The following is a 16,432-nucleotide window of genomic DNA, read 5'->3' on the forward strand; positions in this document are numbered from 1 at the left end:
AAAAGATTTTTTTATAAATATAGTTTGCTTAGTATATGTGTATTATATTTCAGTATAAGAAGTGCAGGTGGGTTAATAACTATTGCAAGGACAGTCAAAAAGTCAAGAATTCTGTCTTAGCAGAAATAAATGCAAACAATTTCTTTGAACAGGTATGATGATGCTATCCAGTTATATGATAGAATTTTACAAGAAGATTCAACTAATACAGTAAGTTTAAAAGATAATTCTAAACTGAAATGTTTTGATGTTTGAAATTTTAACTGTTTTCTTTGTCTCACTGTGGAAAAATGTGTGTCTGTATTACTGTGTTTGTTTCCTTTAGTTTCCTAGTATAATAACCTATGTTACCTTCATTTCATGATGAGAAGACATGATGTAATACCTGCTTAAACACTGATTTTAAAGACAAGGTTATAATTAGCAATCTTTCCAGCAGTCTTAGTAGCATTTAGATTGGACCTTTCAGCTGTTTCATTTCCCTGAATATTCGGTATTTAAAAGACCAGTATAGTTTGCCATTTGTCTATTGTATTCCTAATGCTTTATCTTACTTAAAGATTAGCTGTGACTACACTCAGGTAGTGCTTGAATAGCACCTGTTTTGATTTATTGTCTGGGACACTTTACCAACTCTTGAATCAAAGTGCATAAAGCATGCCAGTCGTATAGAACAAAGTGTGAGGCAGACTGTACTGTTCTTTTAAGCGTTTTTCAAATACTGGTTGTGGAAGCCACAGTGAGCTATTAGATGCCAAAATAAAAGTCTAGAGAAACTTGTTGCAATATATTTTCATGCGTTTTTTCACACAAGGATAAAATTAGAAATATGAAGAAACTATGGAGTTTCAAAATTTTATGTGACATGTTGGAAAGTATTGAGGGTATATGTTTGTGTTACTTGGTTTTGAACAACTGTTTATTGGGTAAACTTCTGTGTAAATGTAATACTTGGGCTATTGCAGATGTTTTGGCAGTCTCAGGTAGACTTTCCTAGGTGTGTGTTGAACCTCTCCCTTTCTTTGGTCAGCTTATTTGATGGGCTGTGCTATTCAGGAGGGGAAAACCCACAGAAACACAGATAACTGGGATTAACTAGGGTATGCCAGAGCTGGATGTAGATCAAGTGCCATCAGTTAAAGTAAATAAACCATTAAAAAACCCCACGAAACAAATTAAAAAACAAGCAGCAACAATAAAAAAACACCCCAAATCACTGGAAAGTTACTTTCAAGGCAACACATCTGAAAACCTTAGTACCAAGTTAAACACTCGGACAACAGCTAAGTTTAAGTCTGTCTGTTAGCAGTGATAGAACTGAGAGATTTTGTGCAAGAGTAAAAAGAACTATTTCAGTTCTTCATTCTTATTTTTCACTCTCCCTGGAACAGTAGAAGTTTGAGCTCAAGAAGTTTTGAGCACAAGACATGTATCTGTCCACAGTAAATGGTGGATTTTATGAGTGTATGGCCCAAAGAGTTTCAGAGACACTAAGTTGTAAGAACCATGGTAAACCAGTATGGAACCATTTACAGTGTAGTCACAAGAACAGGTCACCAAGGTGCATTTTATGACCTTTTGCTGACGCCAGTGGAAAATGGAGCACCATATTACAATGACTTCTCTGGACCACAGATCTTTGAAGTGTGCATTTCTGGCAGTTTTACTCTTCAGCTGTTGCAACATAGCTATCATCATCCGAGTGGTTTGTTGGATGGTTTTATAAAACAAAGTGATATATTTAAATAAGTAGAATGCAAGATTATTTCCTAATTTGGATTTTCTCTGTAACAAAATTATGAAGATCCAAAAAGTTGTAATATTTAGAAACATAAGTTCTAAATATTAGAACAGTTGCATGGTTGGATTTCTTAAGATCTGAGAATAGAATTGGAGAATGTTAAATGCAAAGTGGAAGTTCCTTGCTGTATAGCTGTAGAATAGGTTGGGTAAGCCTTACATGTGAAGAGTGAAGGGTAAGTAGAAAGTTTTGATAAATTGTCATGTGCAGGTTTCTGTGTGTCTTTTACCTGTTAATTATTTCCATGCAGACATGTGGCTGCTGTAGAAGATAAATATTTCAAGATTTTAAAAAAACAACTGTTGCTGAGTTTACCTTGGCACTCACCTTACCTTATAGACATTTCTTCTGGTCTGCTGACACATGGAGTTGCTCATATACATTAGACATTTTGGCAAGTCCTTGAAGTGAAACATAGACATTTGTTCACATGAATCATGTAAAAATCATACCTTGCGTTGACTGATCAAATAGAAGCATGGGAAAAGCTTTTCCAAAAAATTATTTCTTTTAGACACATAGCAGACTTTTCCAGTATGAAAAGTGAACTTTGAACTCAAGTTATGTAAATGGACATTTACACTTTTGAATGAGGTTTTGTCGCTTGCCAAACACCAAAATTAAGATAACAGTAATTATTTAATTTCATTTCTTACGATAGAATTCAAAGTAGTCTTTGTTTTTAAAATATCATCTCTCAGTGTTTTATCTCACTTTGAGCTTACTTACTGAAAAAGATGACTCATTTGACAATGGAGCAATGTTAATGTCACTTCAGAGATTTTGTTGTATTTTTCAAAGCATGTAGGTGTTGAGTAATGATCTCTCTCTTCTAAAGACTTTAACATTAAGGAATGAAATGTGACTTCTGTGAAGTGCACAACTTGCATACATTTCAACAGCATAAGATTTGGAACCTTTTCCATTTTTGTCCATTTTGTTGAAATGAAGGCATATTAGAGCTCAAGGTGGCAGATTACTCTGTTATGAAGGCTGCATAATATTTTCTATTTTCTATTTTTTATTAAAATTTCACGTAGTATCCAATTGAAAATCTTTATACTGATGCTGTATAGTGACTAAGTTGTTTGTAGATCTTCAGATAAAATGCTTATTCAGACAATTATTCAGACAATGCTGTTCAGACAATTATTGTCTGAACAAAAAAAAGAGGGTCATTGTTTTTTTAGTAGCATTGGTATAAGGACTTTTTTGTTTGTTTTTGCTGTTAATGTATTTCATTGAGAAATCCTTATTCTGCTCTGCTTTAGAGAAAAGACTTTTAGTTAGGCAGCAGTCGGGCCCTTCTTGAGGTAGCCTGTCCAGGAATGCAAAGAAGATTCTTGATGAGAACAGAAATTGAGTTCATGTCTCAAGACTTAGGCTGGTGTCTGTCCCACTCCAGTCATCCTGGTGCATTGGCAGTTTCTCCTCATTGTTCAGCTCAACTATCAAGACGATTGCAGAGCATTTGGTCAACACCAGGGGAAAGTGAGATAAGACACACAGTTCTACCTTAATTCTAATCCGCAGAAAATCTGATGTCTTTATTAGGATAATTCCTCTGCCGTTTTTCTTGCCACTTTTTCAGCTAAGCTTTTAATACAAGAAGACACTCTGTATGCTTGCTTAGCTTAGGGCATGTGAATAATCTCATTAACTTCATGGGTTTAGTAATGAAGTTGTGTGAACAAAGAATTAAAAATTAAGATTTTCATAATAAGATGGTGTTCTGAGTGAAGGTGGTGTCTTCCAGTGTTTATAAAATAATTCACTAACAACTCTGTTGTTTATGGGAGCGGGCAGGAACAAGTGTATGCATATGGTCACATGAAATTACACTTTCCCTTACTATTGAGATTCTTTTTGTAGACAAGCTGTAGAAAGACATCTTTCAGAAGAGGCACAGGAGATGATTGAAGACCTAAGGGGATACAGAATACTGGAAAGATTCAGAGCAAAATCTTAGTCCTTAGTATCATGTAAATAGTCAACAATATATTTCATGAACATCCGAGTTTATTTCTTTCTGTGATTGTGCATTACCACCACTGACTGTATAGGTAACTTTTTTCCCCCCAGCTCCTTGTTTCTAGAAAATAAGATGGGAATAATGAGCACTAATTTTGAGCGTTGGATATCTATTTATTATCTGAACTGTGATAATTCCTTAAAATTGCTGTAGTAGCTGTGCATTCATTTTGAACAGAGACATCCTGTGACGATCTTGCAGCTTTGTACCTTGACCTATGGGATGCTCTAAGTTGCAAAAAGGAAAATTGCTCACCAAATGAAATATCTGCTAGTAGAGGGAATTTTCTGAGGTGATGTGTATGTTTCATTAAATATATGGCAACACTGCCAGGAAAGACACAACTAGACCTAAACTTAAATGTGTATGGTGGTAGTTTTAAAGGGAGTCAAAGAGCTCGGCACTGTGTCTGATGCAGGATAGAGTTGGTGAGAGATGTGAAGAACTGCAGCTGCCCCTTCGGTTAGTTCCCAGTGAGAATTGATGGTTAAGCTGTGAATGCACTATGTGGTTCCTAAAGAAATGTGCTTTACTTTTGACAGAGCATCATTTATGCTTGCAGGGGTTTTTTTTCTTCTTCTTCAGTCATGATCGGTGAAGTGAGAGAGCAGAGTGCATTCCACCATTTTCCCCATGTTTGGAGTCTCTTTTAAATGCTGATGGAGATTTTGTCCCTCGAAATTAAGTATTTGAGAACATAAGAACAGCTGTCCTTGAGTCGTGGTGAAAGTCCATTTTACTTGTCCTGTGCCTGATAGTGACCAATAGCAGATACCAGAAGAGTGTAAGATAGGGCAATCACAGTATGCTCTGGTCTGTTCTATTCTACCAGTTTCTATTCATGTTGCAATTTTCCTGTGCCAGAAGTGCCAACTCTGTTTTTAATAGCTCTTCATGAAGTTTCTGCATAGATTTATTTTTAAACTTGTGAAAGCTTGCTGCACCTGTGTCTACATCATCATTCAGAAATTAAATTTTGTAATTTATTAATTAATGCCTCTAAATTCATATGTTACTGTTGACAGTTATTTTCTGTTCACTTTATTAATGCTCATGACTTTAGAGAGCTTTTACTCTTTTCTTCCCTGTAAGCTTAAGAAGTCCTAATGTCCATCATTTATTGTTGCCATTCTGTGCCTTGAAAGCCTGTTGCTGTTCTGAGTGTCATTTTTCCCTATATTTGGGTGAGAGATAAGAGGACAGAACAGCAGTCAGTATTAAAAATACAAGAGTATTAAGGAGTTACAAGTAACAAAATGGTGCCAGTGATTTGTTCTCTTCTGTGTTCTTTTCTGATAATTCCAATATCACAGTATTTTTGGTTTGGAGTTTTGGGGCAGGGTTTTTGGATGTTTTTAAGACCTGTTCTGAACTGATATTTTATAGAACTGTTTGTTGCAACTCCAGCATCTCCCTCCTAATTTGTCCCTGGACAAATTCAGACAGCTTTTCTGTGTATGTTAAATTAGTATTGTTTTATCCTATATGTAACCCTTTATCAGTATTAAATTTCAGACGCTGTTTTATCATGCTAATATTCATTATTTTGAATGCTATTCTTTGCTGTTGGCTTTTGTTCTTTATACTTAAATAACTCCTTATCATCATTTAATTTTACATCACTATTACTTCCCTTGTTAGTTATGAGTTTGCTGAGCAGTAGTTTTTAGTACAGGTGATTTTTGGGTTCTCGGTGCAGAGAACTCTTTTCTCCTCTATTTTATACCTTTTGACTAATTTATTTATCCACATGAAGACCTTGCCCTGTTAGACTGTGGCATCTTAGTTTCTTTCAGAGCTTTCAGCTTCAGAGTGAGACATCGTGTTGAAATTATTTTTTAAGTCAAAGTTGACTTTTAAATGGATCTTTATTCATCCACACTCTTAGTGTCCCCTTGAAGAACTCCAGTAGGTTAGGGAAGCCTCACTTTCCTCTGTGTAAACAGTTCTTAGTTTTTTTTGGCATATAACAGTTTTCATGTTTTGCAATTCCAGGCTTTAGTTTTTTAGCCTTTACAGCTTCTGCTGTATGCTGATGTTAGACTTTATAGGCTGTTTATTGGATACCCCCTAGAATTCTGTAAAAAGTTATATCTTGCTTTGACATTATCCCTAAAGAAGCAGCTTGAACTCAGCAGCTCTGTGCCTGCATAGGTTTGCAAGATGTACCCTGATTTAACTGTCTTCCATGACTAACTTTGAAAAACTCTGAAGTCTGGTAAGAGTACATTTGTTATTGTGGTTGTATTCAGATTATGTGGTATTTTTTGATATCTTTGTTGTAGTTGTTGACACTTCTGTTTTGATTTACATATTGCAGTTTGAAGGAAAATATTTCAATGTATCAAACTCTTGGATCAAATACACATTTTTTAAAAGGTTAAAAAAATGAAAAATTTCTTTTTAAGATGAAAAATGATTTGTTTAATGCTCTAATAGTTACACAGATAGGAAATTGTTTCTTTCTTACACCTATCAGTCCCTGAAGGTTCTCCTACTGGTACTTTCTTTGCAGCCATGAAATTTAGAACACTCTTAGACTTTCCATTGGTATGTTTTACTGATAAAATGCAAAAGTTGATAAATGTTCAAGTCCTCACTTCATTCTGAGTCTACTTAATGATAATTAAAAGGAATCATGACAAATATAGGATTAGTTCTTGTGCCAGATTGAGGATTATTAGTCTTTAAAAGAAATAGCTTGGAAAGGTTCACTGTTTAATAAATATGTACATACTGAAGTTCATTAGTCCATATGATACTGATTACAGTGTAAGTGTTTCTTTAAGATGCATATATCTTTCAATTAAGAATTCTACATTTACAGAATCAACCAATAACCATTCTAGTGGCTTTTTTAAACTCTGGAAAATTGTTAGGGGGAAATTCATATCATAGGATCTGCATGGTCAAAAACTGCAGATCTTGTTATAGCACAGAAAGTTTTGCCTTTTCACTTAAAGTAGAAGGAGAAGGGAGATTGAGTTAATTTTTGTATGAGGCTTGTTCTTAAAAATCTTACTATTGTGAAGAACTGAAATGAACCTCTGGAATGTTATTTTTTTATCTTTATCAGTGCAATTGTTGTGACTATTTTAGTAGGCTTCTTAGATTTCAAAATAATCTCACATCCCTATAATTAAAAATAAATTTCTTATTGATATTCTTGGTGGACTTGAAATTAATGATTGAACAGATTTGAACTCTGCATTTTGTAGGTTTTTAGTATCTTGCAACAGGTACCCTAAAAGTGAATTTGTATTTTGTAATGTGAGGGTTTTGGTAAAAAGGGCCTTAAACATAATAAAACATGAAATTACCTGGTTTTCTTATATCAGCTGGCTGTAAGGCAGATAATAAATTGGATACATTAAATAAATGGTAGGTAAAGCTTCTGTAGAATTCGTAGGAGTCTGGCTTTTCTTATCAAATAACTGTTTTTGTCTGGTAAAGTGGTTATTAGTGTTGGCAGTGGTTTTGCTCAGTAAAGCCTTTTTTTTTTAATTTGTATGGAAATAAAAATTGATGCTGTGTGTGTAAATCCTCATTGGTTATGCTGCTGTCCTCAAGATGCTCTGCAAGCACACCGTGTGTGAGCCCCAACTCACAGAGCAACACTTAAGCTGATGCACACAGGGAGCTCAGGGGCAATATAAATCAGAACAAGAATTAGAAGTCTGCAGCACACAAAACAGTGCATGTTTTGCTTGTAGTGCAGGCCTTGTTGTATATATTTTTCTTGAAGTATTGACTACTGGAGTCATTGAATTTGGAGTTTTATTTTAAGAAAACCTGCTAGACTTTGTGATTCAAAGAAAAACTAGGAAGTCAGATGGGAGAATAGTCTGTGAATACAAATGAAAGCAATAGTAGTTTGTTTTCATGTGTTTGTTTTTTCACCTGTCATATCACTCCTGTGAATCAGAGATCTGAATACTTCAGATTTATTGTATGTATCTTGGCTTTATGGTTTTATTTATGTGATGGAAAAGTGTTACAAATTGCTTTAAAATAACCTCTACATCCTCACTGACTTGTTTCCAGAGTGTTTAAAGAGACTTTAAAAAATTCTATGCTGCTATACAACATTTTTTACTCCTCTGTTTATCAGCACTGTTGTAAGTGGTTGAACCTCTCTTTTGCAAACTCAGAGTTCTCTGTAAATAAAATTATCCCAGCATTTTTAGGGTGACGAGAGCATAGATTTAAAGCCCAGATGCTGCTTTGTTTTTGGTGATAAGGAAGGTGGATAAAAAAGGAAGTTTAAATACTATTTTTCCTCAAATAAGAAACAAAAGTGTAATTTGGAAGAAATTTTTCTGGGATTTGGTGCAGTGGGGAAATTCTGTCAAATGTATATATAACTCGTTTAACTCCTAAGTGCTACCACCAGAACATGTTAATTACGTCTAATGCTTCTGTCCTGATTATTTGATTGCATTAGATGACATGCTTGCTATAGGTAAACATCAATTTATATTTGTGACTGGAAATAGTTGTAGCTTTTCATAAATTAACATCTTGAGGCTCCAGTGATTTATATTACTTGGGAGTGCTGTGCATAAGAAATAAAGCAGCCATGGAGAAAAATCTATTTCCAGGCTCTTTTGGAGGACTGACTTGGATGTGATTGAAGGAGTTGCCTCAGTAACAAAGAGGAGGGTGACTTATGTAGACTGGTCCTGTTTGCTGTTGCAAATTAAGTTGTCATATGAGTTAATTGATTTTATATATTTAATAGATTATTTTAGCTCTCAAGAGTTTACTTGTGGTCACTCTTGATTTCTTTTTCTTTAAATTTTGAAAATAACAAGCGAATTGTTAATCCAAGAGCTATATTTTAAAGTCGATAGCCTGTTACCTGCAAAAAACCCTCTGTCTCCTGTGGCTGTGCAGGCTGTTATCCCCACTTTTCCTTCTCTCCTGTTTTGGGCTCAGTGAGCAGGTCACTGGGCTGTGGATAATACCAGCTCTGGGTAGTGAGTTAACACTGCCCTGGTGTTCCCCCTGTAGCAGGGCGGTGACCTGCTTTACGAAACACTGTGAGAACTCTTCATAAAACGTGATAGAGAACAATGGTTTTGATCCGGGTTTTTTGTTCTTGTTGCTGTTACTTTGTGGTTTTGTTTAGTAATAGCAATATGATAAGTATTTGGGATTATTCTTTTTGTATTTAAAGAAAATCTTAGAATCAACCAGGTTGGAAAAGACCTCTGAGATCAAAATAAGTTTAATTATGCTGTTATCTTTATTTAAATAAAGAAAAAGCAAAAATAAACCGTGTGTGTTGTTACAGTGATGTGTCAGCAGTTAAAATTTCCATTTATGGCTTTTAGCCAAGTGTCTGCCAGTAAAAGTAGAATGGTGTATGTAACTTCACAGGTTGCAGTTTGACAAAGAAGCAGTGGGGAAAAAAAATTACTGTGGATAAACCCACTACACTGCCTGTGTCCTGATTTGTCCCCTGGTTGTTCTGATGAGTCTTCTCCCTGTGTGTGCCTTACGTTTGAGCAGAAGAGTGATGTTGAGTTGTTTTCACCAAATTTTTATCGAATAGGTGTTCATGGGGGAAGTAAAGGGGGTGAACTCAAAGGAAAGAATAAACCTAGAATCAGTGTTAAAAGCATTTCTATCTGGGCTATTTTGGTGCCTGAACTAGTTTGCCACTCTCCTCTTTTGGAAGCAGTTGACTTGTTCAAATGATGATCAGAGGATAAGAAATTATTTAGGACTGTAGTTATGTTTAAAATACTGTAAAAATAAAAGAACTCTTTCAGGGTATATGTGGCTGTGAACTTAAGGTACATCATGAAGAAATTGATTTCAGAGCTATCTGAAATTCAAATATTAAAATAATATAGGATTTTGCTAAAGAGTTGTCCATTCCCGTGCTATCAAGGCTTCTGTAAGGTGATACCCAACTGTATAAACTCTTTATTATGAAATAGGATGAGAGCTATGAAGGAAATAAGCAGTGGGCCTTAGTTACCAGAAAAGTGTGCTTTATATTGTTTTGTCATTAATGTTATCTCATGGAGAAATGGCATCTCGCGTCTGCCTGCAGTGGTTGTGATCACCCAGGAGAACAGGGGTTATTGCTGAGGCAGGAGGCTTGATGGTGTTTGTTTGAGGCATGTTATGCCAGAATTTGATTTTACTTTCATTCTGTCAGATTCCCAATCTGATGACTTTCAGGCTGGCCAAGGTGTGGTGCTCTTTGCTCCGAACTGGGAAGATTTCTGTTGTTTTGAATCACACCTCAAGTGCATCTTGATTCTCAGTTGGTTAGAGCATGGTGCTAATAACACCAAGGTTGTGGAGTTGATCCCTTTGTGGGCCATTCACTTCAGAACTGGACTTGATGATCCTTGTGGGTCCCCTCCAACTCAGAATAATCTGTAAGATTCACAGCCTAGAGGCCTGAAAACTGTAACCAACATCCTTCAGAAGCTGGAATATTGGATTGGAGTACAGAATAATCAACTATAAGAATTCTGTATATCTTTTCTCCTGGTGGTCTGTAACAACATTTATGGACTTCAAAACTTAAATATATTGTAATTCTTATAACTTATATTTCAATTTAAAAAGTATAAAAACATGTTCCACCCACATATCAAAGCACTGCTCAGGTTTTGCCATTGAAATGGCTATTTTGTATTCCCTTTACATTGCAGAGTCTGCTTTCTGCTCCAAGAACGATGAGAGACTTGTTTAGGAAATTGGTGTGTATTTAACATTAATTAAAGATGGCATTCAGCACTCCAATAAGAATATTTTTAAATGGCTGGAAGCCATACTTATGCTATGGAAACCCAGATGCATCTGTGGGATTCTCTAAGACTCAGTGGCCATTTCTCCTCTTTAGGCATGGATCTTGTGAATGAAAAGGTGGGGGTCTTTGGAATGGCTGAAGATTAGCATCCCCTGCTGTTTTGTAATTATCAGAATCTGGACAGTCATTTATTTGAATGAAATAATGCATACAGTTTATGCCTCCAAAGAAAAGCCTACATAATGTGATTGTAAGGAGAGGTTTTCAATCTCTCAGTGGGATGTCATAGGGTATGTTTATAAACTTCAACCTAGCAGTTTCTCTGCAATGGAATTCCAGTGGTATTGAGATAATAATTTGCACAGTCAAATTGCTTTCCTTACAAAAACCCAGGGAATTATGAGGCCTAATCCTTTATTAATGTCAACCCATAGGCAGCAAGAAAGCGTAAGATTGCCATTCGAAAAGCCCAGGGGAAGAATCTCGAGGCCATCCGAGAGCTGAATGAGTATCTGGAACAGTGAGTGTCTTACAAGAAAATACGGATTGTGTTTTGCTATTCTGATAAATCTTTTTAATTAAAATGGAATTTGCATTTAATTTACGCTTTTGCTTCCATGCTGATCATTTACAGAATCCCTTGCACATTCTTTCCTTTTTTCCTTTTTTCCTCTTGTCTTTATACAGATTTGTTGGAGACCAAGAAGCTTGGCATGAACTTGCAGAGCTTTACATCAATGAACATGAGTAAGTTGTTTGCTAGGTCCACATAAAAACTGTTAATTTGAAATCCACTCCATGTAAGTCAAAAACGTCAGTGGTTTTTTTTGAAGGACTACTGTTACAAAGTATCTCATTTCCAATATAGCAGGCATCAACAGGAAATAATTACCAACCTTATTTGACTACCAAAAGCTTTAAGAAGGCATTTGATTTTAAAATGGAAACAGTTTACTTAATTACCTGTATGTTTCAGTGATTTTTAAAAATCTGATATTTTAAAAGAAGTGGTTTGAATGTAGCAGGGAACAGCACTTATTTCCTGTTATTTTTCATTCAAGTGATGTATTTTACTTTTTAGATATGTTAAATTCTTTACTTCTAAAATCAGTAGATCACAGCATCTGAAATTCTGATTTTCTTTTAGCCTACCTCTCCAAGAACTTTTAGTAACCTTTTTAAAAAAAAAAAGACAAAGGAAAACATGGATCCAGAGTCAGAGGCATCTGGTCGCCTGGGTACAAAACCCAATGCAGTCAAGAATGCTGAATGTTGTAGTAACTTGCTTATTGGATATTTAATGTTTTTGTTAGCTTTTTTTATTGCTGTAGTGACAGGAGGAAATCCCAGTGTGAGAGGATTAGCTCAAAGCCTTAGTGCAAGTTTTCTAATATCACAGCATTAATTCTAACCTCCACCCAAAGGCGTATCTTTTTTTTTCCTCTCTTTCTTTAGTTCTTCAGCCCAGCCTGAATTATATCGCATTGTTTCCTTCCTTCCTTTCCAGAGGGTAGTAAAAGAATCAAATTGTCAAGGAAGAAATAGCTGTTCTCACTGTGATGAAAAAATTGTTCCCCTGTTACCTTTCCTTCCACTCCATTCTCAAAGAAAATAATTACTAAACTCTTTTAAATGCTGACTTAGACCTAAGGAATAATGTAGAATTTTGATATCCAGATTTCCATTTGTTTGAGGAAATTTACCAGCCACTTTTCCAAGAAAATAGCTATTAAAAAAAAAAATTGGCTAGAAAGGTATTTAAGCTTGTCAAATCTGTCGGTACGAAAGTGAATGATAGAGTGGTGCAAACATACGTATTCCATTATTGGGTTTGGGGTTTTTTGCTATAATATTTATTACAAAATTGTGCAATAAAACCTTAGAAAGGAATTGGTTTTGCTTGTATTAGTCTTGGTCTGTAATTCCAATAAAAAATAATATATAAAACTCTCTTCAGTTCATTGAAAGAATTTACTCTGCTCACTGTACTTTTATGAGCATCATTATCATTATTTTGATGATTAAATGGGGAAAAAATTGTACTCTTGGCTTAAAAGCAGTTAGTTAATTTTTTAAAAAGAAGACAATTCATCAGCTTCTTTGTTTTATCAGGCTCACAAATTTAGTCTGGTTTGTGAAATCACCATGCGCTTATTGTTGTTCATAAGCACACATAGGTATACAAGATTTATACAGTCCTCAGTTCTGCTCTGTTCTGCAATGAGAACTGTGACTTCTGCTTTTGGTGGCTATCCTTTTATCTCCAGATTAAAATAGGTACACGAGTATCATATCGTGCATGGGAGAAAACCTCAGTATATTTATTTTAAGATACAAGATTTTACAGATTACATGGTTTAATACAGTCTCATAATATCTAAATTGCTTTTGCTGCTGTATTAAATATCTACCCACACTACCATTATAAACATTGCATCTCTGAATTTTAGAATCTTATCATGTAAACTGTGGAATAATGCTATCACATATCTGTAGACAATGCAAATTCTGCAGAAACTTATATTTGTTGAAAGATTATGAAGCTAAGATTCTTCTAAATAAACCTACATTTTGAGCTTGACTTCTTAATTCTTTCTGAAAAAATTCTTTCTGAAAGCTTTCACCAAAAAAACCCAAGGGCTAGTCTTTTCAAATGATAAGTTTTTTGCCCATTTGGTCCGATGCTGTTTGCATACATAGATTTGAACTGCTCTTAGTATGTTTTTTTTGGTCTCACTTCTATGGTTGATAAAGTTAACTGTCATTGTAAATGTTCTGGTCTGTAACTTGGTTTGTGGATCCTCAGAATTTTCTTGTAGGGAAAAAATGAATTAATTTGTAGTCTCAGTTCACTGCCTTATATCTGATTCCTGTTTCTACTCATCACTCTTGTTGATAAGAAATAGCACTTATTAATGAGAGATCAGGATGTTAAATTCTTTCCATGAGCTGTTCCATATATACTCAGACTATTAGATTTTGTGTATTTTTTCCCTGTCTATAATGTAAATGGAGTAATTTGATTCCAAACATGATTTAAAAATGAAACATTTTTATTAATTGTGAATCACAATTTTATAGGGGGGAAAGTAAGACTTTTATTGTGCTGTAAAAAAAACTGAAACAAAGAGCTGCATATTCTTGTTTCATTTTGTCACTGTTTTTTATATTCCTCAGCTATGCAAAGGCAGCCTTCTGCTTAGAGGAGCTTATGATGACTAATCCACACAACCACTTATATTGTCAGCAATATGCTGAAGTAGGTATTTTCAGAGAAATCAATTATGTTTGACTACATTTTCTGTTTTTATGTTACAGAAGTGGTGAAAATGGTTTCTTTAATTTTTCCCTAGGAGATTTAAAAGAGTATACAGAGAATGTTGACATCTCATAGAACTGAACATGTTAAGAAAACTATGTTTTCTTACTCACTGTGACTAAGCTAAGAGTTAGGGCAGGAATTATCGTAGATAAAAACTCATTTTAAATGAACTTTTCTTGTTGAAGTGTTTATGCACTTTTCAAATTAAGTGCATGAGAAGTTAAAGTTCCACAACAATGCTGCTTAGAGGGTTATGATATATTGCCTGTTACTGTGGAGTCAGATCTTGGAATCCACATACGAAATTTTGCCTGAAGGAGCACTGACGGAAGAGAGGCGAAAACTAGAGGTAAACTTAGAAGTTTTAGCTCAAGGTTTTAGCCATTTGCAATCTTGTTTTTCTTTTCCAGAGTATGTATATATTTTTTTCTAAATTGTACTGTTAAGTCCTTAGGTTGGGTTTAATTTGTTAATGTGGATAAAATTGGGTTAACATTAAAACTTGAAAATCTAAATAGCTTTTGGGTAGAAAGACTGAACGTGTCTTCTAGTATTTATCCCTCTTTTTGTTGATCTAATAACTGGCAAAATGAATAGAAAATCAATGGAGTAATCCTCTAAACTTTGTGTGCTATTTTGCAGTTGAATACATAATGGAAGGCATTGTGGTGGTTTGTGTACTGGTGTCCTGCATGCTCAGGGAACACAGGGTCAGTGTGGATTTCTGGTAGTCAGAATTTAGCTTTAGAGTTTGTACTATTTTTCTCAAGAGACTATCTCAAGGTTTTTAGTCTTTATAGGTGCAAAATAATTACTTTTGATTCTTGTAGCAATAAGTTAATTAAATTAATGCTAGCTTTTTTTTTTTTTTCCTATAGTGAAGTAATTTAAAATTCATATAATGAGAAAATCTTGGATTTCTCCTAAGCCAGTATTTGGCCTTTGGTAGGACTCTCTGGTTTAAAACAACCACGTGAAACAAACCTGAAGTGAATTTTCATAATATCTTTGCTTCAGAGCAAATGCCTGAGGTATGAAAGACATGCAAGTTTCAAGAGCTTATCATTTTACAGGTTAAATACACTCAAGGGGGTCTTGAAAACCTTGAGCTATCAAGAAAGTATTTTGCACAAGCACTGAAGCTTAACAACAGAAATATGAGAGCTCTGTTTGGACTTTACATGGTAAGCATGAGTATATATTTTCCGTGTTATCATTTTGAATATGTCTGTGCAGGTGTATTATCCTTTACCATTTGCTGGTTTGGTTTTTTTCCCCCATTGGTTTAACATAATAGCTCATATTATTAACACTGTTTTAATACTGGCTATGGACAATTTTGTGCCAGTAAGTACTCCTTACTTGAAGTGCTCTTACCCTTAAGTGTTGCCTGTGTTTTCCAAAGAATTGTAATTATTGGCACATAAAAGTACGTTCTTGGAAAAGGATTTAAAGTCATATTCCTCTCTTCCACTGAAGAGTACCAGCACAGTAGCACTGGTTCCTTGCATAGTGGATTTATTTATATAAGTGAAAAGTCTCTGAGATGAGTTTAGTTCTTAAGTAATATTTTTTATTTTTTCAGGTGAGGGTGTCCATAGTTTATGTAGAGTCTTACCTGCTTTTAAAATGTGTTTTCTGATGCCACAGGGAAGAATGTCATGTTTTTAATGGCAGTTTGGACACACAAATGACATATTTTGTACTGTCACTGGTACACACATTGAATGGGGAAAACTAATCCATAACTCTGACTTTAGGAAAAGCAAATTAGATTAGCTGATCATGTCCATGTTTGGTTCTTAACTCAATACATAACTGAACTGCAGTCTAGTGTAGCTTTAATTAGAACAATTGTTTAAGAAGTTTAGCTGCTTCTTATCTGGATGCTGTTTGCCAGCAACTTTTAAAATCGTTTGTCTTTTTCCACTGTCACTGTGTCTGGGACTAGGTCTGCAAAGATGCTGAATGTTCTCAGTATATTCAATGTACGTAAATTTTGTGGTTACACTGGTTTTTGTTCTTATTTTATTGTATTCATAGTCTGCCAGTCATATTGCTTCCAATCCAAAAGCAAGTGCAAAAATGAAAAAGGATAATATGAAATATGCCAGCTGGGCAGCAAACCAAATAAACAGAGCATACCAGGTTAGTACATCATTGCTTTATGATACTCTTAACTTGCTGTATAGTTCTTTTCTGCCCTTTTATCAGCTGCTGTTCAAGAGGTTAGATATGACATGTAAACCAGTGTCATTTGCTTGGATTTTTTTGCATTCTACTTGTTTGGTTTCCTAGAAGCCATAATTAATATAAGGTTGGTATTTTCCATTTATTAATTAGTATTATTTACTTAATAGTTTTAAACAGATTTTTTTCTACTGACATTAACTGAATGTAGACTAGTGTAATGTTGGCCTCCAAGACTTGGTTCTACAGCTATTTTAATAAAACTTGGTGTGCCTTAATTCTTAGAGTGACTTTGTTACCCACTTCTATTTT

The 16,432-nt window shown here is 34.8% G+C and overlaps 1 protein-coding gene across 1 annotated transcript in view; it reads left to right on the forward strand.

The window, feature by feature from the left end:
• The window catches only part of EMC2 (ER membrane protein complex subunit 2), a 37,585-nt gene that overhangs the window by 14,380 nt on the left and 6,773 nt on the right, over positions 1-16,432 (forward strand). Inside the window, exons 5-10 of the mRNA XM_051785185.1 lie at positions 153-210; positions 11,043-11,128; positions 11,296-11,355; positions 13,786-13,867; positions 15,004-15,114; positions 15,974-16,078. Coding sequence (XP_051641145.1) covers positions 153-210; positions 11,043-11,128; positions 11,296-11,355; positions 13,786-13,867; positions 15,004-15,114; positions 15,974-16,078 — 502 coding nt within the window. The remainder of the gene's footprint in view (positions 1-152; positions 211-11,042; positions 11,129-11,295; positions 11,356-13,785; positions 13,868-15,003; positions 15,115-15,973; positions 16,079-16,432) is intronic.

Source organism: Manacus candei, unplaced genomic scaffold (assembly GCF_025592945.1).
Source record: "Manacus candei isolate 608988 ecotype Guabito, Panama unplaced genomic scaffold, ASM2559294v1 h1tg000019l, whole genome shotgun sequence".
NCBI lineage: Eukaryota > Metazoa > Chordata > Aves > Passeriformes > Pipridae > Manacus > Manacus candei.